This window comes from Rana temporaria, chromosome 1, assembly GCF_905171775.1.
Source record: "Rana temporaria chromosome 1, aRanTem1.1, whole genome shotgun sequence".
NCBI classification, from domain to species: domain Eukaryota; kingdom Metazoa; phylum Chordata; class Amphibia; order Anura; family Ranidae; genus Rana; species Rana temporaria.
Genome location: NC_053489.1, coordinates 490,263,633 through 490,289,510, shown reverse-complemented (window position 1 = coordinate 490,289,510; position 25,878 = coordinate 490,263,633). Strand labels below are relative to the sequence as shown.

The window sequence follows — 25,878 nt, the reverse complement described above, 5'->3', positions numbered from 1 at the left end:
ATAAATAAATTAAAATGCCCCTGTCCCCGGTAACTCGCGCTCAGAAGCGAACGCACACGTATGTAAACGTTGTTCAAACCACAAATGTGAGGTGTCACCGCGTGCCTTAGACCTCCTCTGTAACTCTAAACTGGTAACCTGTAAAATGTTTAAAGTGTCGCCTATGGAGATTTTTAAGTAATGAAGTTTGGCTCCATTCCATGAGTGTGCGCAATTTTAAAGCATGACATGTTAGGTATCTATTTACTCGGCGTAACATCGTCTTTCATATTTTACAAAAAAATTGGTCTAACTTTACTGTTTTGTTATTTTTTAATTCATGAAACCATTTTTTTTACAAAAAAAGGCGTTTGAAAAATTATTGCGCAAATACTGTGCAAGATAAAAAGTTGCAATGACCGCCATTTTATTTCCTAGGGTGTCTGCTAAAAAAACATATATAATGTTTGGGAGTTTTGAGTAATTTTCTAGCAAAAGAATGATGATTTGTACATGTAGGAGAGAAGTACCAGAATAGGCTCGGTATGGAGGTGGGTTTTAAAGCCCTGTATTGAAGTGGTTGAAGTCCTAACCTTAAATCTGCTCCCACCCTCTTCTAAATCCTATACTAACTACCCTGTAGAAGGAAGATACTTATACTTACCTATTCTGAGGGCTCTCCAGTCCTGTTACATGATCGTCTCCCAGCGGCTTCAGGGAAAAGGAAGGATATCCAACAAAGGCTACCCAAGTCTATGGGTGATGTCACTGCCCAGGCATTTCAGCCGTTGACGGCAAGCTCTCCTCTCCACTGAAGGCAGCTGCTGGTGAGTCCATGGCCGGACTGGAGTGTCCTCAAAATAGGTAAGTATAAGCATCTTCTTTTTAGAGGATAGTTAGTATATGATTTAGAAGAGGGGTGGGAGCAGATTTCAGCTTAGTTAGATTGATCCTGAACTTCCACTTTAACTCTGACATCTGTTGTTCTCTCAGCCATTTGTCAGTTCTTTTTTTAAATGTGGTGTCTATTTTTTTTTTCTGTGTAACACCTTCACCTGTGCTGTGTCCGATTGCACTGCGGATGTATTCTGCCAACAAGGTGTGTAGATAAATGGCAACCATACCAATCTATAATTAACCTTAAAGTAAGATGCACATGGAAGGGGCTTAGCACATTACAAAAAAAAATAAAAAATTCCCAGCACACTTACCAGCTAGCCTGCAAAAAAACAAAAACAAAAAACCCTGTCTGACAGTGTATGTCAAAGAAAGAGGGTTTAGTTGCACACATTTCTAAATATATGTGAAAGCCACAGTGCCTCGCCAAGGCTCCTCTGTATACTGTGGGCCTAACTATATCGTTTTCAGAGTCTCCCAAGTTGGAGCATATATAGCAATGGATAAATTAAGGGCAGGTTTGCTTGGAGGGGGCGTACTCCACAGTTGTGCATGTGGGCGCATTGGATGCTTTCAGCTGCCATTGTGCTATTGCTGGGCGTCCAATGTTTCCATGTGTCTTTAAGGAGGGTTAGACTCCCTCCAGGCAAACCTGCTCTTAACCACTTCACTACCAGGCACTTTTACCCCCTTCCTGCCCAGGTCAATTTTCAGCTTTCAGCGCTGGCACACTTTAAATGACAATTGTGTGGCCATACAACACTGTACCCAACAGATATTTTTATAATTTTTTTTAACACATATAGAGCTTTCTTTTGGTGGTATTTGATCACCACTGGGTTTTTTATTTTTTACTAAATAAGCAAAAAAAGCCTGAACATTTAGAAAAATATGGTATATACAGTATCTCACAAAAGTGAGTACACCCCTCACATTTTTGTAAATATTTTATTTTATCTTTTCACGTGACAACACTGAAGAGATTACACTTTGCTACAATGTAAAGTAGTGAGTGTACAGCTTGTATAACAGTGTAAATTTGCCACTGCAATGGTTAAAGCCTGGTACACACTATTATTTTTTTTTTTTGTTCAATGGAAAAAATCTGAAAGGCTCGGTAGGAGCAGCTTTACTAACTATGCAATGTTAGTAAAGTGATCTCCCCAGCTGAGCAATTGTGTTCTGACAGGGGGACGCCCCCCACCTGCCAGAACACACCGGTCAGTGCTTCTAGCCATTGGCTGAGAGAGCTAATAGAATGCTAATTGGCAGACTCAGCAGCCAGCTTCTGTCGGACTGGCTGCCATAAACACGGGCCAAATGTCGCCTGATATTCGACCTTAACTATTCATTTTGCCTAGGGGATGATGAATAAGCTGATATTCATACTTTATTCCCCACTCCTCCTGCAACCACACGGTTCAGTGATCACAGGCTGTCAACCCTCAGCATCTTCACATACAGTATAATACAGGACTACTGGTCCTGCAAGGCACAATGTAATGTCAGAGAGCTGCGATTGGTTGGGCATGAAGGTAAGGGTAGAGGCTTTAGGTGATCAGTTACACGGAGCAGAAGCCTGTGGAAGCAAAGAATTAGGCACGTTTATTAAAATTATTCAGCATTCCTTTAGCAATACAAGCAGTTAACCCTTGCAGTGGGGGGTGGGGGGGGGGGGGACTGGAGTTCAACTTTAAACTGAGAACAATAATTCTGTTTGATACAGGATAATTGACTCTGTGTTGATCTTTATTTTTATTTTTAAAGATTGATCATATACTTTTATGACAAGTCTCACTCCTGCAACCCAACCTCCCCATTCCTTAGCCCACTGTTCTGTATTATGGCTCATTCTTGTGTACATTTTCATTGTTTCCTAAAGGTGTCTACAGGCATTTGAGAATGTTTGCCAATGAATGTGAAACTTTGTAGAAAGATTTTTTGATTGAGAAATTGTTCAGCAGCCAGGTCATGCATCCATAGTCAGCAATCATCTAGTGTTTGTAGGCGGCTTCAATTTCACTGATTGCTATCTAAATTGTCAAATGTGTTTTTAATTTCTCTTGAACTTTTGCAGATCAGAGGTACAGTGACTCAGTAAAGAGAAAGTATTTCTTGTATGTTTGTCCTGAAAGCTGAAACGTTAGCAAAAATAAAAAGAAGTACCACTTACAGCGCCCAGTGAAAGTAATTCTTTTTAGGTTTTAGGTTGAGCAGGAATGAGCTCAGGCCAGTTCAGATCCTAGTCCAAACCTACTTGAGCTATCCTACAAGGCAACTGTCACTGCACAAAAGCAGGGCATTCTCTGCATGCAGCTGTGCATATACAGTTGTAAAAATAATTATTTGATCCCCTGCATATTTTGTAAGTTTGCCCACTTACAAATAAATGAAGGGCCTATAATTGTTATCATAGGTGTATTTTAAATGATATAGAGAGAATATCAACCAAAAATCCAGAAAAACACATGATACAAATGTTATAAATTGAGTTGCAGTTCAGTGAGTAAAATAAGTATTTGATCCCCAAGGAAAACATGACTTGGTGGAGAAACCCTTGTTGCCAAGCACAGAGGTAAAACATTTCTTGTAGTTGGTTACCAGATTTTCACACATCTCATCCACGACCCATCTTCAGTGTTCTGGATGAGGGAGGATTGTTCCCATCCAAGATTTTACAATACATGGCCCCATCCACTGGTCCCTCAATGCGGCAATGTCGGCCTGTACCTTTAGCAGAGAAAGCTCAAAAGCATAATGTTTCCAACTTCATTCTTGTCTGTAGGGATGGTGTTCTTAAGCCTCGTACACACGACCAAGGAACTCGACGGGCGAAACACATTGTTTTCCTCGTCGAGTTCCTTGTTAGGCTGTTGAGGAACTCGACAAGGCAAGTTTCTCCATTCCCGTCGAGGAAAAAGAAGACATGCTCTCTTTTTGGCTCGACGGGATCCTCGACCGTTTCCTCGTCGAAAAATGTACACACGACCAGTTTCCTCGGCAAAAAAAAATCCCAGCAAGTTTCTTGCTGGTTTTTGCCGAGAAACTCGGTCGTGTGTACGAGGCCTGAGGGTCATTGTCAGCATTTTTCTTCCTCCAAACGTGGCTAGTCAAGTTAATGCCAAAAAGCTAAATTTTGGTCTCATCTGACCACAGAACTTTTTCCTTCTTTGAATCATTTAGATGTTCATGGTCAATCTTCAGACGGGCCTTTATGTGTGCCTTCATAAGGAGGGGGACCTTGCAGGCACTGCAGGATTTCAATCCATGGCCAAGTATTGTGTTACCAATGGTTTGTTTAGTGACTGTGGTCCCAACTACATTAATATCATTCACAAGCTCCACCCGTGTAATTCTGGGCTGATCCCTCACTTTTCTGATGATCATCCCTACCCCATGAGGCAAAATCTTGCATGGAGCTCCAGACCAAGGGCGATGGATGGTTACTTTGTATTTCTTCCATTTGCGAAAAATTGCTCCAACAGTTGTCTACTTTTCACCAAGCTTGTTGCTGATGGTCTTGTAGCCCATTCCAGCCTTGTGAAGAGCTACAATCTTGTCCCTGATATCCTTTGACAGCTCTTTGGTCTTGCCCATGATCGGGAGGTGTGAATAGAAGAAATAGATTCTGTGGACAGGTGTCTTTTATACACATAATGAGTTTTCATTAGGAACACCTTCTTAAATTGACAGGACTAATCTGTGTACCACATGAGAACATACTGTAGCCAGTATGTGGGTGCCAGAATAATTTTTGGTTGGTAGGGGATCAAAATACTTATTTTACTCAATGAACTGCAACTCAATTTATAACATTTGTATCATGTGTTTTTTCTGGATTTTTGGTTGATATTCGGTCTCCATCATTTAAAATACACCTATGATATCAATTATAGACCCTTAATTTCTTTGTAAGTTGGCAAACTTACAAAATCTGCAAGGGATTAAATAATTATTTTCCACACTGTACAAAGGGCTGGCTTGTGAACAATGTGGGTGGGGAAGGCCTCGGCCATTTATGCTTGGCTTTTGTACAGATTCCTGGCTGGATTGCTCAGGTGGGTTCAGACTAAGATCTGAACACACCTGGGTTGATCTCTAGTAGGGAGTTGTTGAAACCCCAGTCTTTTTTTTTCTTTTTTTACTGCATGGATCCTTTTTGGTAGATTTTATTTTACTTCCTGTCTCAAGACACAACAGGAGGTAAGAAGATCTGTCCCCAAAGGAAGGGAAATGTTTACAAGCTCTTGAGTGGTGCACCCAGGGAAATACACTGTATGGTGTACAGGTGCAGGTAAGCATTGATACAGAAGCCATTCACCTTTATGGGCAGCTGTATGCAGCATTGCTGCTCTCCGGGTGTAGGAAAGTGCTGTAAGGCCTCATACACACGGCCGAGAAACTCGACGGGCAAAACACATAGTTTTGCTCGTCGAGTTCCTTGTGAAGCCGCCGAGGATCTCGGCGAGCCAAATTTTCCCATTGCCGTCGGGGAAAAAGAAGACATGCTTTCTTTTTGGCCCGACGAGATCCTCGGCGGTTTCCTCGTTGAAAAGTGTACACACGACCGGTTTCCTCGGCAAAAAAAAAAAACCCAGCAAGCTTCTTGCTGGTTTTTGCCGAGAAACTCGGCCGTGTGTACGAGGCCTTAGTGTGTATGTTACATGAATCAAGAACATGTAAACTTTCTTGTATTTTTCGGCATGAAAAAAACTACGTTTTTCGGCATGTAGAAAAAACGCTGTTTTTTCCAACTTCATCATTAAAGCGACGTTGCACACACACCATCATTTAAAAAAAATGCTCGAGCAAAGCGTGGTGACGTACAACACGTACCACGGCACTATAAAGGGGAAGTTCCATGCGCATGACGCCACCCTTGGGGCTGCTTTAGCTGATTTCCTGTTAGTAAAAGACTATTTGCGCTTTTCTGTCTGTTACAGCGTGATGAATGTGCTTACTCCATTACAAATGGTAGTTTACCAGAACGAGCGCTCCTGTCTCATCACTTGCTTCTGAGCATGCGCGGGTTTTTAACGTTGTTTTAGCCCACACACGGTCATTTTTTACAACCCGAAAAACGACATCATTTAAAACGTCGTTAAAAAATGCAGCATGTTCGGAAAAAAAAATTGTCGTTTTTCAGAACCCCGAAAAATTATGTGAAGCCCACACACCATCATTTTAAATGACATTTTTTTTAAACATCGTTTTTTTCATGCCGAAAAATGATCGTGTGTATGCGGCATTAGTCATGAGTTTCCATTGAAGGATTTCCTCTCTTCTCCTATTTCAGAGAAAATTTCCCTTTCTGTCCTGGTGAGAATAGTCATCAGAACAAATAGGGTCAATCTCCTCAAGCCTAGTACACATGATCAGAAAATCGGACGGAAAATATCACTTTCAAATCGATCATACGATAATCTGATCGTTAGTACACAGCTTTTCGAGAGCCGATCACAACAGTTCATGCAAAATTTTCCACCAGATGCTGAAACATACGATTTTCCTTCAATCGGTACAGTATTTGTCCGGGAAAAAAAAACTCGGAAGACCAAGACCACGCAAAGGAAAGAATACATCACAATACAACACATTACATCACTTCTGAAGTTGTACTCTGTCGTAACTCTAGTAACCTCTTCATTTTTGATATGAGACAAGCATGCAAAAAAAATTATAAAAAAAAACAACTTACGATCATTTGTCCCATATTCTCATCATGTGTACGAGGCTTTAGTCCTCCACAGACAGAAATAAAACCTGACAGAGGTTCGACTTGAGGAAAAAAAATTGGATTTAGATAAACTTGTATTTTTATTTAATTTTTTACAGTGCATTAATACAGCTACTTACACTACTGAAATGTAATCTTGAAATGATGGCGTTGATGGTTTTCACTTGAATAGACAGTCAGGAAACTGGCTGACTGACATTTGGTTTTCTGGAGAGGCTGCAGGGAGACATTTTTATCTCTGGTCTTAAAACATGGCTGATATAACATCTTTAGGGAAACCACTGTATCCAGTCAACACATTCATCCTCAGCAGTTCCCATTTTCAAATATTTTCAGACCCATTCTTTTGTACACACTGGGGATAGTCAAAATATAATTATATAAAGCTTGAGCCAAGATTAATGAGCACGTACTCGGCTGTCTAAATCAGTTTTGCGCTGGAACAAAACGTTGATGTAAATTGTAAAATATCCTGTTCAGGCTTTTTCAGTCTGGTTCTTTGCACAGCTGCCTTGCATGTTATCAAGCTATATCTCCAAATACCGCTGACAGATACGAGGTACAAGCTTCACTAAACTAAACATCACAAGCTACAGGAAGTATAAAAGGAATGCAACGCCACTGAAAATCTAAAATCTAACAGGATGTCCTCATGATTTTATGGGCGCAAAAAAAAATAACAACAGCAAGTCGAAATTTGTTTTGGAGAAAGGGACCAAGACAAAGTTCCAGCAAAAGGTTTTGACTTAACCATAAGGTTTTCATCAACTCCACTGTAGTGTTCAGCTGACACATTTTTCTATTTGGGCTTTAATTCAAGAAATCAGCCACTAAATTACAATCTGCTTTTTACTGCTGTCAACTGCTTAGCCTCAAAAAGGCAAAGGAAAACACTCTGGAAAAACATGGCCTGAACTGAGCTAACCCAACTGCTAATAGGGGTATGGGAAGCTGTTTTGTTGTGGTATTGCGAATATTAAGGCCTTGTTTCCACCAGCTACAATCAGACAAATTTTTAGACTCCATTCACACCTGGGCAATTTTAAAAGGCATTTTTGTGTCATTATTTTCAATGTCACCTAAAACACGGTGCAGCGATTTATCACGCGCCAATCATGGCACGTGATGGAAATTGCCACATGATAAATCCCGTGAAAATCGCATCAAAACTGCACCACGTTTTAGGTGCCATTGAAAATAATGGCACTTGAGCCTGCATTTTGCGGTTATAGCGCATTTTGCCGTAATCCCAAAACGCCCAGGTGTGAATGGATCCTAAAATGCATTGCAAATGCATATGTAGTGCTTACCCTGGAGGGGTCGCTAAGAATGTGCTCAGGTTCCTCATAATAGTACAGAGGCTGCCAGTCACAAAAGCTCAGTCCCACACGCACTGACAATTCAGGCTCAGTCTAGGGGATGTCTTTTTAGTATTTATTACTGAAGAACTCCAACAGGAGGACACCATTCAGTAGGAACAATAGAAGGACAAATTACCGGTACTTTCTAAACTTCCAGCAGCTTTCCTGGAGATAAGAGGGAATAGCCAGTATATCTAGAAACCTACAGCAGCAGTCTATATAGCAACTTCGCACAACTAATGGTCCCCAGCAAGGTCTTTACTCAAAGTGCCTCAGGAGCTGTCTGCCACCAGTATCCATAGGTAGATCCTCAGTGAGGGAGATAACAAGATCCTTCTCCACACCAGGACTAAAAGACAGACCTTTAGCCCATCAGCTTCTAATGCCTAGACTGCAGTCTGTTGTCTCAGTGATTCTTCTCCTAGGGCAGTGGTGTCCAAACTGCGGCCTGGGGGCCAGATGCGGGCCTTTATCCGGCCCTTGGGTCACTATTCCTCCTACTGGTACATGACACTATTCATCTCACTAACACCAACTTTGGGGCACCATTCTTCTTACTGACACCAATGATGGGGTACTATTCTTTCCACTGACACCAATGTTGGGGCACTATTCCTCCCACTGATACCAATGATGGGGTACTATTCCTCCCACTGATACCAATAATGGGGTACTATTCCTCCTACTGACACCAACATCTGGCCCCCCTACAGTCTGACGGACACTAAACTGGCCCTTTGTTTAAAAAGTTTGGAGACCCCTGACCTAGTGGAAACAGCCCCAAGAGGACTGACCTCCCCGACAAGTAAATTACACTCTGGCCAGGCTTCCTAAACACTTATGACCTCACTTTCTGGACGCCACCTTTCAGGGATTGGCTGGGGCATGATAAATATTCAAAATGATCATTTGAATGTCCCTGCTCTATACTCTGAAAACTTATTTGAAAGGCAGGTGTGAAGAAACCAACACTCAGCTCAAGAAACCCTGAACAGACCCAAACAATCAATCACTACTCACTAAATTGGAGTAAAAAATTCATTTAACCTAGTAGCCTAACTAGCGGAGGGCGATACACATATGAAAGAAAAACAAATGCATTTCAATGAGCCCAGTGTACACCATTGCAGTGATTGCATGTGCATTTTAAGAACATACAGCATGCTGCATTTTTCACACAAGAAAGCATGTGAACACAGAGCAAAGACTTGCAGGTGCAACGCCAACTGCCAAGAAAACACACCAGAAATGCACTATAAACATGCCACAAACCCACCCAGATGCATGTACATGCACACTGAACATAGGGATTGTGGTGTAAATGAACCCTTAAACTACCAAACCAAAGCAGCAGTTTAATAACCAGATCAATCTTAGTTTTAGGTTGATGCCAAAAATCACCACTGGCAGGATCCCTACTAAAGCTACCTATGCCCTACCTTTCCCCTATGATATTGCTTCCTCAGTAGCCATAAGTAGCTAGATGTTGCTTTGTCACTGTCTCAAATGCTGCTGAATCTTGATAGCAATAGGTGCAACATCTCACTGCCTCAGCTACAAAGGAAGCGATTCCACAGAGACCAACAGGCAGCCTATTAGCAATCCTGCCGCTGGTGGTTTTGACAATTTACCAGCAGAAGAATTTCCCATGTGTCTTTTGGCTAGGATGGCTTAACACCTATGTTTTGTGGTAATGCAAGGTAAAATGTGAATGTTACTGTGGGTTATATCAATGCACATTAATGCTCAATATTGTGTGCATTGGAGTACCATTAATTCAGAACGTATAAGCACAATAGCTGGTAGCACACGAGTGGTACAGCACACTGCAACCCGCTCTCTAGTGCTGAAAAATGTCATGTTTTTATGCGCTAAAGTATAACTAAACCTAAAAACAAAAACACTTTTAGTAAGTACAGAAAATACCTTAACAAAATGATGGCCGTCTGCACACTCCCTGTTTCATAAATGTGAGGCCTCTATGATTAAGCAAAACTAAAAGGGCGAAACGGGTCTGAGGAGTTCCATACAGGTGGATAACAGGAGCTAAAGTCATCTTTTACCAATTCCACTCACATTTATGCAACAGTGAGTCGGTGCCTGTGTTCAGATGGCCACAATTGTGTTGGTCTACTAAACCCTGACAAGCCCATTCTGTCTGTCTTCACCAGTTATTGCATGCTGATCCAACATTGAGCGGTACTATTTTCATTGTTTTGGGCTACATACAGAAGATACTTGTTGATTTTACCAGCAATGTAGTGTCCTGTTCATTTCCTGTGAGATGAACTGGAAGCAAAAATGTTATCTATCTTTTGCAAACTCACAGTTCCTCCCTTTTCTCTGTCATGTAATGAACATGAACAAATGTAGACATGTTCCATGTTCAGCCTGATTCCCATGGTGCCATTGAGAATTAATGGCAGTCCTACGTGTCTGCTAAAGAGCAGCATATTTTGCCTACAGGTCGGGAATATGCGTGATTTTGCAAATGTTCCCCCAACCTGTACAAGTGTGAAGGTAGGGTTAGATATCAATCTTGATCCTCAGTGAAAAATCTATTTGACTTATAAAGTCAATTGAACTGCTTTCAAGTGCTGCTGCAGTCTCTACCACTAGTGGTGATGTTATCCACTAGCACCATCATCTGCTTCCCAGAGTCTATAATATGACCAAGTATTTTGTAAAAGATGGGAAAAGAAATCTGAACTTCGGGAGATAATTTTGTATGTGATCCTTTTCATTTATGTAAAAAAGGATACAAAACAGAGATACGACGCGGGAATTTTGCAATTACGCGGCGTATCCATATATACGCCGCGTAATTCGTTTGAGGATCTGGCCCGTAGTTGGCACTTGTAGTGCAAAGTGGATTTGCCTTTTGTAAATAACCCCCTAAGTGTTATAAAGAAAAGCATTTTTTCTACCTACATACAAAGGGTAGCGCTGTTCTGTTCTCTATTAAATTGTTCACATTACTATGGTGATTTACCATTGTTACTCACTATATTGGCTCTGGGTCATTCCTAAATTGTGAGCAACCATCGTTCCTTATTAGGAATAGAGTAGGGTTTAAAGGGACCCCAAAGGCCCAAAAGACCAAAACGGGGGAAGTAAGGGCAGAAGGACTATATTGGTACTAAATAAGGAAAAAGTAGAAAGAAAAGGTAGAAGTGGTAAAAGATATATATCAGTTTTATTTAGCATGGTATCAAAAAACAAGGGACATACAAATTTATAAAATACATCAAAAACAATGTACAGCGATGGACATATTGCAAGACCGACCGTACAGATCACTGAGATGGAATTTAACCCTGAGCAGGGTGGCGGTGAGAAGAGGGGGGTCATACAATGCAGGATCTCAACTAGTTTCGCAACAAGGAGAATTTCTATACAGAGAACAACCACTCGCTGAGGAGCCAGCAGCCAACCACGGAGGAGACTCTCCCGCGGCGACCAGGGGGGGGGGGGGGGGCAACTGCGGAGGTGGACCTGTTTTGACTGTGTATTAAAATATTTAAGTAAGGGGGCCCTAGGACCCAGGTGAGAAGCGAACAGCAAATAGTAGTCAGGAGCCGTATAATACAATTGTGTATTTAGAGGTTCAGATATGCCATAGGCAGTGAGTTCACTTGTGGGTATACAGCTTCTGTCTGGTAAAACAGCAGCGTGTCCTAGGGCCGGGCATACACCCGGCCCTAGGACAAAGAGGCTTATATTTAATTAATCGTTCCCTATTAGTTCATCTTTAATAAAGAAATATTTGGAAATTCTTCTAAAAACTGCCAAAAAGACCAAATAGAGTAAAAAAAAAAAATTGGTTGAATGCAAATACAGCATTGTGGTAACACATTGCCATTTATTGTACTACAGTATGGTAAAGCAGATGTTTTCTGTACAATCTCCATAAAAGTTTTAATAGGTCAGAAGGGAACAGCTTAAGAGCCTATTGAGAAAAATGTTGCAAAAATGAGGCTAATCAGATGTGAGTCTATGGTGGGAAATGTGCATCGTCACACTTGCTAAGGGAAGTCACATACACATAATTTCATCTTAATGAGAGAAAAATATTGGGTTAAGGAAATGTTTATTATGTCTTATTTTCCTACACAGATGCTACTTGCCTGTGTGACTGAGTTCAAACCTGTGGGTGCATGAGATTGATTTAATGAGCTGCTGAGACATCACAATAACAGGAAAACATACCATATTTTTTTATTATTTAACTCCTTTATGCCTGTTTAAAAAAAAAAATTTTTGTCCTCTTAAAGCATTCCTTACCCTGGTCTTCCATTTTCCATGGAGACTTTCTGAATAACAAGGCCAATCTCCTCTGGTGACACCTTCTCATTATTAGGAGCGTGGCTGTCACCTATGGGGTGCTCGTTATTGATATAATCTACAATGTAGCCTGCTGACGCAAGTCTCACAGGCTCGGCTAAAGGTTATAACGGGCACAGAGTTTGTTTAGAGAACTAACAATCATACTGTAACTGAGAATTGTTTTTTTTAAGAAAAAACTGAGGAGACATTTAGTGCAATAATCTTCATTTTGTTACCAGAGTTTATTTTGATTTTAGGGTGAACTCCAGGCACACATAAAGGCAAAATTGTGCTAAATATTAATTATTAAAGTTGTAAAGCTTCTAATTGTATTTTATTAAAAGTTAACAACAAACATGTTATACCTGCTCTGTGTAAGAGCCGGTTCACACAGTTGCGCTCCGACTTAGAAAAAGGGGTACGTTGGGAGCTGCATGCAGTAAGGTAAAAAAAACTTCTGCCTTTACAACCACTTAAAAGTATTTGTATTGCAACTAGTGTATGTACTTAAATTTGAGTTGGTATTAGCCACTTAACAATGCCCTAGAAAGAAACACTCAGAGGAGCAGGAGGGGCAGCAATCCAGTGCTGTATGCAAATTGCTGACTAGGAATAAATCAAAAGGAGAGATTAGTGTGAACAGAGGGATGACCTCATCTCTATGCTGCTGCTCTTTCACCTGACCAGTCAGCAGGTTAGGAGTAGAGAATTGACGCCACTGTAATCCTAAAGCTGCCTAGTAATGGGTCAATGTTTGGCTGTTTCAGCCTGGACCAGATGAATTTCTATCCATCCATTGCTGTTCCAACTCGAGGCATCTATAGCCAGCCTTAGACCCCTTTCACAATAAAGTGTTTTTACAGCATTTTAGCGTTAAAAATAGCACTATTAAAACGCTTATAAAACGCTCTCCATGCATCTCAATTGACCCTTTCACACTGAGTCCTGCAAGCAGCATCTTTTGGAGCAGCTTTTGGGCGCTGAAAAAAAGCTCCAAAAACGCCCATTTATATTGAAATGAATTGAAAGCGCTGTAAAAAAGCCTTACCCTTTCACACTGAGGCACTGCAAAAACGCCCTAAAATGTTAGGGTCTTAGCGGTGCTTTACCAGCACATTGGGATTGCAGATGAGGCTTTGCTCGAATAACGCTTGAGAAACGCTTGAAAAACTATTGAATAACGCTCGAATAACGCCCCGAAAAACGCCCCAGTGTGAAAGGCGCCTTACTGTAAGAAAGCAAGTTATCAAATCCACCTGGCTGTGCTGCATAATGGGATTTTGTAAATCTCATGACAGAATGCAAATTTCTTTCCAGGTAAATTAGCTCTCATGTGTGTATTTTGCATGCATATTAAGATGTTTGCCTGGAGCTCAGTTGTAAAACCCTGAATAAATCTAGACAAGCCACCTGTATGTTCTACACAAATCTATAGCATTACCTTTTAAAAATGTATCCACTTATTTTTTGTCCTACAATAAAGCAGTCCATAATTCAAGTACATTCATGTGTCCATGTAAACATAGGGGGATATTTACTACAGGCAAATCCACTTTACAATAGTGTTAATCCAGCCTTAATCGTTAACTGCTTGAGAAAATGAAACAAGAAATTGGCAACTGTGGAAAATCAGTCTATTTTTGTCATCTGCCTGCCACCCAATGAGACCAATATATACAAGTATTAAAACTACGGTAACTTCCACAGACCAGCCAGACCATGCATGAAACCCACTGACAGTACTCAGGCTACAGTATGGTCAGTGCTCTAAATTCTACACACAAGACATAGTTATAAGGCTTCATGTACACATAACCTAGTTTGACCGCCAGTCGTGGGAAAAAGCAAAATGTTCCTATCCTGAACACGATTCTTCTGCATTGAGGAGGTTGAGGGAGGTTGAACCTCCCCTAACCGCAGCAGCTTCTAAACTCTTGTAAAAGCCTACGGGGATTATTTACTAAAGGCAAATCCACTTTGCACTACAAGTGTAGCTTCCCCTCATTTCAGATCTTCCCCTCAGATTTACAGCGACTGCACTTCCAAGTGCACTTTCAGTGCAATTTCAAGTGCACTTTGCACTTGTAGTGAAAAGTGGATTTGCCTTTCGTAAATAACCCCCGTAGGCTTTTACAAGAGTTTAGAAGCTGCTGCGGTTAGGGGAGGTTCAACATCCCTCAACCTCCCCAACACAGAAGAATCGTGTTCAGGATTAGTGTTGAGCAGAATACGCCATATTCGATTTCGCGATATATCTCGAATATATAGTCGAATATTCGAGATACATTCGCTAAATTCGAATATTCGTGATATTTTATCGAAATGAAATGATTGCGAATTTTCGCTATTGCGAATGCGAAAATAATTGCGAAATTTCGATAACTGCGGTAGGAGCACTCTGATTGGCTCAGAATATTCTTGATATTTTTTCGAAATTTCGCAAAATGCGAATGCGATATTTACTGCGCAATTTCGACAAATGCTGTAGGAGCACTCTGATTGGCTCAGAATATTCGTGATATTTTACAATACAAAATAATTGCGAATATTCGACAAATGCTGTAGGAGCACTCTGATTGGCTCAGAATATTCGTGATATTTTACAATACAAAATAATTGCGAATATTCGGCAAATGCGGAAGGAGCACTCTGATTGGCTCAGAATATTCTTGATATTTTACAATACAAAATAATTGCGAATATTCGGCAAATGCGGAAGGAGCACTCTGATTGGCTCAGAATATTCGTGATATTTTACAATACAAAATAATTGCGAATATTCGGCAAATGCGGAAGGAGCACTCTGATTGGCTCAGAATATTCTTGATATTTTACAATAAAAAATAAAAAGTGTTTTGCATTGGTGGTGATTCTTTACTCTATCCATCTGTCACAGCCGTTTGTCAATCAAACACCTTGAAGATTGAACACGTTCATGCTGCATGCTTTGGACTTTTTTTCACTTCACATATCAAAGACATTTTTATGAAAGATTATTTTTCTATTATTGGGACTATATTTCTTTATATATTTGTTTCACTGTGTATTTCACAAGTTATTTGCGCTTGCTTATTTTATAATTTGCCCACATGTCTTGTCACTAGACATATTTTTTATTCTTGTAGAGCGACTCCATTTTCTGTCTTGTATTAATTTATGTTGTATAACATTTTTGAGTTGCTGCTGTATTCTCCCCTTTTTTTAAGGTATGCGCAATTTTTTCCTTCTTACAAAAAAAAATAATATCAAACATACAAATATTAATAACAGAAACATACACAAAGCCCCCCCCTTTTGCATCAGAGACAATCAGAGTTCTCCTACCACAGTTATCGAAAATTCGCAATCATTTTCGCATTCGCATTAGCGAAAATTTGCAATTTTTTTTTTTTTAATTCGGCAACATAAAAGGATCGCCTCAGCTTAGCTACTCGGCCCAGGGTCTCTAATGATACCAGCAATGCTTTTAGACGTCGATAGGATGTGATCTGTTTTAAAAATAAAATTGAAAAAATGCGAATATTCGGAATCGCGAATATTCACCGCGAAATTCTAAATATATCGCGAATACTCGAATATGCCATATTCAAGCCGAATATTCGCAATACGAATATACGTGAGCAACACTATTCAGGATAGGAACATTTTGCGTTTTCCCACGGCTGGCAGTCAAACTAGGTTATGTGTACATGAAGCCTTATAACTATGTCTTGTGTGTAGAATTTAGAGCACTGACTATACTGTAGCCTGAGTACTGTCAGTGGGTTTCATGCATGGTCTGGCTGGTCTGTGGCCATTAGTTTTAATACTTGTATATATTGGTCTCATTGGGTGGCAGGCAGGGGGGCAAGTCCAGTCAAGTGGCCCATTGACCTGCTGAATCAGCTCACCATCCATGGCCCATCTTATTTTTCAAAGCAGCCTCACCAGTGCCCATCAATGCAGCCTGATCACTGGGGCAGGTTAAATGGGGTGTATGGGGGTCAGCTAAGGGTGTCAGGGTCTCTCACTTCAGTGATCTCAGGGGGGGGGGGGGAATGCTCCTGGTGCTGGGTCAAGTTGCAACCAGCGCCCAGCTCTGCATTCCTGCGTCCCACTTCCAAGAATCCAGTCACAGGGAATTGTAGTTTGCTCTGCGCTGCTCTGTTTTCCACCCACCGGGAGCTTTAGGCGTGGACTACAACTCCTGGAATGCAACAACCAGTGGTCGGCCCAACTTCCAAGACCAGAAAAAAAAATGGTAGCGGGCATTTTGAACATAAGTTAGGGTGGCCTGGGAGGCAATTTCCCCCCTGCCCCCCTTCCCAGCCCTCCCCTAGTGGCAGGCAGGTGACATAAATAGACCGATTTTCCACAGTTGCCAATTTCGTGTTTCATTTTTTCAAGCAGTTAACGATTAAGGCTGGATTAACACTGATCACTGTAGGCAACAACTTTTGTCCAGTATTTATACTGGGAATATGACCAAATGTTCACTGTGCCATTTAAAAAAAATATGCATAGGAAAGAAGAGGGTCAGAAAGTAGGTGGTTGTGGGCACTATATGAAAATTGGGGAACAGGGAGATCGGACAGGATTTAAAGTGGGAAAAGAAAAAGAAATAATAGAAAAATCTGTAATATATTGTATTACGAATTTGTTTAAGTACAGTATATATTCTGTAATGTAAAACAGATGAGCAAATAGTAACATAGATGGGGCAGAAATAAATAGTAGCTGTGTAAGAGCAGTGTTTCTCAACTCAAGTCCTCAAGGCGCTTCAACAGGTCATGTTTTTAGGATTTCCCTCAGATGAAATGGCTGTGGTAACTACTAAAGCAGTGAAACTGATCAAATCCCTGTGCAAAATAATGGAAAGCCTGAAAACATGACCTGTTGGTACGGCTTGAGGACTGGAGTTGAGAAACACTGGTGCAGAGGAACATGTCTAAGCATAGAAAGTGGCTGAGTTGGTACACAGGATTAGCTAAATCTGGCTGATTAGTTCAAACTGTATTGTATGTCTATTGTAATAGAAAGATAAAAAAGAATAAAAACTTAATATGCCTAAACAATTATAGATCCCCTTTAAACATAATCACCAGATCTATATAATATACAGTATGTATAGGGAATAATTATTAAATTATTAAAAAAAATGCAAAAACATAAGGGACACCGCTATGCAACAGTCAAAATCTAATGCTAAATATTAAACTGCCCAGACATCAGTTTGAGCCTATTTTTCATACGTTTAAACATATTTCAGACCAGTTTTCATGTTTCATCCATTCATTTGGCGATAACGTGATTATTAATACAACAAAGAATAAAAAAACATATATTTGTTGTTTTCGTTTTAGGTAGGAGGGGGCAAACATTGTAGCACTGTGTTCCACTGTTTTTTTACCATAATTAAAAAAATATAAACTATACAAATTGATTGACTGGTAATATTTTTCAAAATACTACTGTTCTCTTATGTTTAAACTACAAAGTTATTTTGTGATTTATCCAGTTTTTATGATACAAAAATTATGTTTCTGGTACAAAGTGTGGCAAAGTTATTTACAAATAAAATTAAAGCTATTTTAAGTGTCGGTTCACAGAGGGGCAATCCGACTTACAGCACGACTTCAGTGCGATTTGGAGCAACTTACAACGTGACTTAAAGTTGCCTCCAGGACAGGCAACTTTGGCTGTGGCCAATCACAGAATAATCAGCTCTGTGGGAGGGAGGGGTAAACTGTTTTCTCTTCCTGTAAAGTTGTTTCAGTTAAGACAGTGATCTGACTTGGAGGCAACTTCCATTGAAATCAATGGGTACAAGTCGCCTAGAAGTTGCCTTGAAGTAGTACAGGAACCTTTTCTGAAGTCGGAGCGACTTCAATAGTGTACATTAAGGCTGCATTCACACCTGAGAGTTTTGTCGCCTGAAGCATGAAGCTCCAAAATGCTACAGGGGAAAAAATACATTATTATTTATGGAGATGGTTCACATCTCCACTCCAAAACGCGTGAAGCGGAACGCCTGAAGCTCAAACAAGTTCCGGACCCTTTTTTGTTTTTGATTTTGGCGTTTGTATTCCCATAGAAAGTAATGGAAACGCTCGATTCAAGCGTCTAGCGCGACAATGATTAAGGACCGCTTTAATCTGTTTTGTGAAATAGAACATTTCACCCAGGCAGAAGATAAAAAAATCTACAAACATAGCAACAAGTGATGAAAGAGATGATAATTTTTCCTATTGGCTAAAATAAAAAACGACGAAGTTCAAAAACGCCGGACAACGTTGTATGCAAACGTGCGAATACGTGTGAATACATGCGACAAAAGGCTGGAAAAAAAGACCAAAACCGCTACGCTCAGGTGTGAATGCAGCCTAAGACGGCTCTCATTCACTTCAATGGAATTTCGCACAACTTGTGGCGACACAAGTCGGATCCCAAGTTGCGGTAGTGTGAACCGGCACTAAATGTTTTGCGTGTTTTTTAAATTTTTTTATTCTGTCATTGAAAATGGTCCAATGAAACAAGTAAAAACACAAAAAAAAATGCATACAAACAGTATGAAAATGTAAAAACAAAAAGGAAAAACATTTATTTTTGAAAAATGTTTTGCTTTGGTGATTCATCTGTGTAAAACAAATTATTTATTTTATTACAGTATATATAACCATCAATTTAAATATATTATACATTCACACCAGTCCCTGCCCTCAAGGAGCTAACTCACATTCATGCATACACATACTAGGGCCAATTTAGTCAGGAGCCAAATAAGCAACCAGCAAGGAGTGCGGGAGGAAACCAGAGCAAACCCACACAGGCACAGGGAGAACATGCAAACTCCAGGCAGGTAGTGCCGTGGCTGAGATTCAAACCCAGGACTCCAGTGCTGCCAGGCAGGGGTGCTGACCACTTAACCACTAATATCTTTAATTCGCTGCACCCGACAGGTAGCTTTCTTATTAAAATCTATTAACTTTTTAACGAACACTGACACTGTAAAGCTGGCCATAGACAGTTTGAACCTTGTTTCAAATCATTATAGCCACAATAATTCAATAATCACTGCTCAGCTCCCACCCCTCACGCCAAGAGAACACAATGGCTCAGCAGGAGGGATTCCCCAGTAAACACTGTGTGAACCTACAACCCGTGGTTGCAGGAAAGAAATTCGCTCCATCTATGGTCAGCCAACAAGTGTTAAAGCGATCAGTGCCAAAAACACTGGCTTTGCTACACAGACTGAGACTTCAGCAGTCATAAATTATAGTTCGTTTTAGCATTTGCACTCATGGATATATTCCAACCAGGAAGGTAATCTGGAATGTACACAGTTTGTTTCAGGTCTTGCCTATGTACATGTAGAATCAGTAACTACCGTAGTTCAACTATTATTTGATGTACTTGACCTTCCTTTCCTTTAACACTTGGTTTTCAGTGTACACAACATGCCATGTGTTTGATGTTTATGCAGATGTATTTCCTGTAGGAAGAATACAGTGATCACCAAAGCTGTTTGGTTTGAATACATTTGCTATGTAAATTGTGCAGCCGCTCATGTTTCCTTGGTTTTCTTTGTGTCGGTCGCTTACTGATGTGCTGATGTGTATATTCATTTTCGTTATACAGTAAATGCATTAATTGCTACTTTGTTTATTGATTCATTTAGGTGGTTGGGGTGGCACAAGCAATCAATAAGAAATCTGGAAATAATGGCACATTTACTGAGCAAGATGAGAAGGTAATGTTTATTGTTGTATAGTGTATATATGTATTACTTATACTGTAGATAACCAATCATTTTGAGTCTGTTGCAAGTGATAAAGAGCCTGTCACATACACTCACCGGCCACTTTATTAGATACACCTTGCTAGTAGGGGTGAGCCGAACACACCCACGTTCGGTTCGCAGCAGAACATGCGAACAGGCAAAAAAAGTTGTTCGAACACCATTAAAGTCTGTGGGACACGAACATGAAAAATCAAAAGTGCTAATTTTAAAGGTTATGCAAGTTATTGTCATAAAAAGTGTTTGGGGACCCGGGCCCTGCCCCAGGGGACATTTGTCAATACAATTTTTTTTTTTTTAAGGAGCAGTAATTTTAATAATTCTTAAAGTGAAACAATAAAAGTGAAATATTCCTTAATATTCCAAATAAAAAAAAAGTTACTGTTGCATCAGAGGGGGCGGGGTCACCCGTACATGTCACTGGGTAACCCCGCGGCGTTTCCCCCATTGCGTAAAAGCGGGGCGGGGTCACCCGTGCACGTCACGAGTGGCCCCGCCCTCGGCTGTTTAAGAGCTGTCACGGCGGGTCTCGCGTCATTCGGCGGGCGCCTCCCATGGAGGCGGATCGGATGTTTAAAGGGTGTTCCGCGGCTTTCGAAAATTGCCGCAAACACCCCAAATTGTTCGCTATTCGGCAAACAGGTGAACAGCCGATGTTCAAGTCGAACTTACATTCAACTCAAACATCGGGCTCATCCCTACTTGCTAGTACCGGTCGCATCCATCGCGTCACGATTTTCCGAAAGAAGCCGAACGTCGGTGCGCAGGCGCAGTATAGAGCCGCACCGACGTTCGGCTTCTTTCGGCTACGAGTGACGCAATGGATGCGACCGTCGGAAGCCTCTCGGAAGACTGTCAATCAAGAAGGAACGCCCGCTCCCGAAGACCCATACCCGGAAGCGACGGAGAAGATGCATCTCGAAAACGGGTAAGTACGGATCATATTTTAAAACAAATAGCCGATTCCCCTAGACACAACGAGCAGGAATCTAAGGGGAAAATAGAAAAAAAAAAACGAATTGGGTGAACTCCTGCTTTAATTCATTGTGGCATAGATTCAACAAGGTTTTGGAAACATTCCTCAGAGATTTTGGTCCATATTGACATGATAGCCTCGTGCAGTTGCTGCAAATTTGCCGGCTGCAGATCCACGATGTGACTGTTCCAGTCCACCATATCCCAAAGGTGCTCTATTGGATTGAGATCTGGTGACTGTGAAGGCTATTGGTGTACAGTGAACTCATTGTCATGTTCAAGAAACCAGTTTGAGATGATTGGAGCTTTGTGACATGGTGCATTTTCCTGCTGGAAGTAGCCAATACTCAGGTAGGCCGTGGTGTTTAAACCACACTCAATTGGTACTGAGGGGCCCAAAGTCTGCCAAGAAAATATCCCCCACACCATTACACCACCACCACCAGCCTGAACTGTTGATACAAGGCAGGATAGATGCCGGTGACTGTATATTACCAAAAAGAAAAAAAAAGAGAAAAAGGAAATAATATACGCAAATGCACATTTTATACAATAAAAATGAATCAATGGCTAAACTTATGCATCTAGCAAAGGAAAAATATTGAAGTGGTTAGTTATTATACTTAAAACAGCTAAATATTTTCTGTGATGCATTTTCCTTAAAAATAAATTGGATACCAATATATTTCACAAATTAGGCTGGCCATACATGGTCGAATTTTGAAAGAATTTTCTTTTGAAAATATGAAATTTTGTGCGTTTTGCCATCTGATGGTGCCACCATTGATTTTGAAATTCGACCAACCAAGCCTTCAATTTCACCTCCTGTTGCTACAGAAAATAATTTTTGTGGATGGGAATCTTCTTTTCTTTCCGTCAATTTTCTTTTCTTTCCGGGAATGTTCTTTTCTTGCACTCATGCGTATTTCTTTTTCAATTCATTTCTCGCACGATTCTCCCATCACTGATTAGAAAATGTTTTGTTTTTAAAAAAAATTCCAACATGCCCGATTACTCAAATTGAATGGCCACATGGAAATCGGCTGTTGCTGAAGCCCACTAATGGTGTGAAATTTGAATGAAAATTATTAGATACGATTTTCGAAAGAAAATTATTTCAAAATTCGACCCATATATGGCCTTAGACTAAAGCCCTGCACTCACGCCCCAGAATCTCGTCAAGGAAAAACTTGTTTTTCCTGATGAGATTCTTGGCAAGAATCTCTTGCCGGCCGAGTGTACAGACACTCCATTCAATAGAACCGCCGTTCTTTTGAATGGCACGAACGCAGTGACGTCATCGACTACGACGAGCTTGCGCTTGTCACATTCAATGCCGTCACCGCCATCTTGCTACACCCTACCTATGCCTAGGAAGCTACCGCACAGGCGTCAAAGTCATTTCGAGCATGCGCAGGTTTCCACGGTGACAGGTAAGTATACACACCCTTGGGTTTCTGGGCAGGAAAACACTGCTGAGAATCACAACTAGAAAATAGAGAGCAGGTTCTCTATTTTTCTCGTCGAGATTTTGGGCAGTTTTCTTGACGAGAAACCTGAAAGCCTCGTACACACGCACAGTTTACTTGGCAAGAAAGCTCTGCCAGCAGTTTTCTTGCTGGTTCTTGCAGAGAAAACCGTGCATGTGTACGAGGCTTTAGATTATAAACTGATAAAATAAGAGGTTTATACTTACCTGCAATGGTATTGCACAGAGTGACTGCTTACCTCCTCTTTTAGGGCCCCCGCTGGCACCTCTGCTCCTCCTCTTCTATGTTTGCCCCCATAGCATGCTGCTTGCTTTGGGGGCACACGTGTGGGCTCGCTCTCTAGCTGGGATGTGTACCTCAAATTAATGGGCTGCATAATCGCACTGTACAGGAATGCGGGACGCGTTCCTTGTGTTCACGGTGTAAACTGTCCCAGACTCTAAAGGTATTTGGCTCTTTGGGTCTATCTAGCTTTTTTTTAAAAGGGCACAGCAGTGGCAGCCCCCATATTTTTTCCACAGAGGTTTCCTTTAAGCAGTTGCTTTAGTGACATGTTCTGTTTATGATGTTTGAAAAAGTCATCTTTGGCGTTGGTTTTCCATAAAACAGTTTGAGTCTTTCATTACTTTAATTGCACCTGTGCAATTAGAAAATGTAAATGCAGCTTTTCTTGCTAGTGTTGCATAATGAACATCTGTACTTATCAAATTCAATGCATATTCACTTATCTAATGCTGACTTTTCAGCTGCTAGGATATGAATTTCAAGTATGTATTGCTTGTAAGTTATTATCTGAGGCCAAAACTCAAGCACAACCATTTACCGTATTTCCACAAATGACTTAAACTGTTTCCATCGTGTAGATGTTACATAACTACCAAATACCATCTGCACATCTTGCTTTGTTATTAGCCTGCAGTATTTGGCATTTTTTTGTGAGAGTGCTAAAAGAATTTGTCTACATTGGGGAAGGCAAGGATCTGTAGGCATATTTGTGTTTTATTGCTGCTATATTACTGAATATTTCAAAATGTAAAGTACCCCAAAATGGAAGCAGAAGTGATATGCTCTGTCAAAGGGAAAAAATACACAAGACATACTAAAGCAGTCAAAGGGATTTTCTACTTTGATGTAAATTTAGCTAACCCATTTTGACTTTTTCTTTGTAATTAAAGTAGGGCAAAATATTTTATTTCTCTTATCGTCTATGGACGGACACAGCTCCTTAAATCTTGACAAGTGGGTTATGTTCCCTGTTTACAGGAGAGGACTAGGCAGAAACATGTTAAATAGTTAAATACATGTTACATTAACAGAGTTGAACAGCCCAGGGGGCGGTCCCTCCAGACATAACCCTCCTCACTGTAGCATGCAGCCTCAGTTTCGTTCTGCCTAGCAAGGAGAAGGACATATGGCTCCCTTTGGGCCCAGCGCCCTGAGGAGAAATTTTATTTTATTTTACTTTTTCTTGAAGAATCTTCTTTCAACTGTCGGCTGAGAGACAGGCTGGATAATTTAGATCCTTGTAGTCTACTCAGTCCGACCAGCAAGCGTGGACACACCTTTGCAAAGAGGCTGGGTCTGCCACGCCATACCCCATGACTCCTGGGGTGGCCGGTGAGCTTTGCTCTGAGGTCCACATATGACTGGGCTGTCGTGTTGTCTCACTCACAGTGGACCCGGCCGACAGCTATCTCCATTGCGATTGTCCTCGCTTGGACGGGTAAGTACAGTCCCTCCTGCTTCGGTGGGTTGGTACGGCTGGGCATTCCTGGTGTTCTGGGGTCCTCTTCTCCTCCCTTCGCTGCTCCTTTTTCCTTGCTGCATTGCTAACATTGCCGCTGTCAGGGGGAGGGGGCCTTCCTGAGGAGACTGTGTTATTTGGCCTGTGTTTTTTTATCTTTTTTGTTTTGGGCTTTCCTGTGAGGGGTTTTTCACTGTTAAAAAGCCCTGTGGTGAGCACAGATGTTTATGATTATACTTCAGCGAGTAGTTAGACGCTGACTGATTGGTGACACATGTAACGGTTTTACTTTTTATGCTGTATCTGTGTCTTATCCTTAAATAAAAAAGCCCTAGGAGGCTTTTCCTGTTTAAACACAGGTCCCTGCAGATGCTGCACAGTTACCTCACGGTTCTTTTCCTCTCACACGCTGTGTGCTGAGAGCAGACGGCAGCGCTGGGCAGTCTCCTCCTGAGGTGAATCCCCTGGTTACCCCTGGTCAGCGCAGCAAGTGGGTGAGAGGCCCTGAATAGGGCTCTAGGAGCTTTTGTTTATTTGTAAGGACAGGTGTGCATATTATAATAAACACTATGTAAATATTAATTAATATTTGGATCCAGTATCTGGGTCCTTCCCCACATGCTGGTGGTGGCAGCAGGTGTTAGCACCTGGGATTCCCACAGAGTTTTTATTGTTAGTCCTGGACAGGTTCGTGCTAGGGTGGGGGTGGACTGCGGGCGGGCGGTAAAAGAGTGCCCCCTTCCCTCGTTATCCCCTGGGGAATGCTCTGTTATGAAGCCATGGACCAGGTACCTAGTTAAAAAAAAAAAAGCAGAAGAAGGCATTTATAGGTGCGCTTTTTACTGCTGCAAGGGACTCTCCTAAGCTGGATAGTGCAGCTGGGTTTCCGCCGAGGGCTTGGTCTTTTTTGGATCACACAAATCAGACCGCTGTGTAGGTTTTTTCCTTCTGTGCCCTTCTTTGATAATTTCTGAGATGCAGAATGAGCAAAGCCGCTGAGGGCTTTTGTAGTCCCTCACCGCCGGGCGGGAACCCCCCTTGTATGGATCTGACTGATAGAAGATCCGAAGTACTGACCCGTTCCATGTTTACCATGCTGGGGTCTGGCTTGCGGCCTATTGTGGCCACTACTCTGGGGTCTCAGTCGGCGCTGGCGCCATTTTTGGGAGGTTCTTCAATTACATTAAAAACTCCCATTGGCGACCATTTTGTCATAGCCACGCTATGGCGCAGCTTACATTGCGCCGGCCATTTTCCTGTTCTAGGATTTTTTGTACTCACCGTAAAATCCTTTTCTCTGACGTCCATGGACGGACACAGCTCCCACCCCTTCTTCCGGCTGGTCTTTGCTTCTGAGCATGCGCGTTTGTACTTTATACAAAAGTCTGATTGCTTGCTGTACACACGGTCGGACTAGGCACCATCGGACTCTTGTTGACGTAAAGTTTGTCCGTTTACAGACCAAACTTTTTGTCTGATGAAACCCGAAAAAGTTGTCCGATGGAGCGTACACACGTTCGGACTATTTTGAAAACTTGCTCATTTTGAAGTTTGTTGACAAAAAGTCCGACCGTGTATATGGGCCTTTAGAA

The 25,878-nt window shown here is 41.3% G+C and overlaps 1 protein-coding gene across 3 annotated transcripts in view; it reads left to right on the top strand.

The window, feature by feature from the left end:
• The window catches only part of PDE5A (phosphodiesterase 5A), a 202,082-nt gene that overhangs the window by 63,684 nt on the left and 112,520 nt on the right, over positions 1-25,878 (top strand). For all 3 annotated transcript variants that reach the window (XM_040330226.1, XM_040330209.1, XM_040330218.1), the window contains exon 4: positions 19,958-20,029. In XM_040330226.1, coding sequence (XP_040186160.1) covers positions 19,958-20,029 — 72 coding nt within the window. The remainder of the gene's footprint in view (positions 1-19,957; positions 20,030-25,878) is intronic.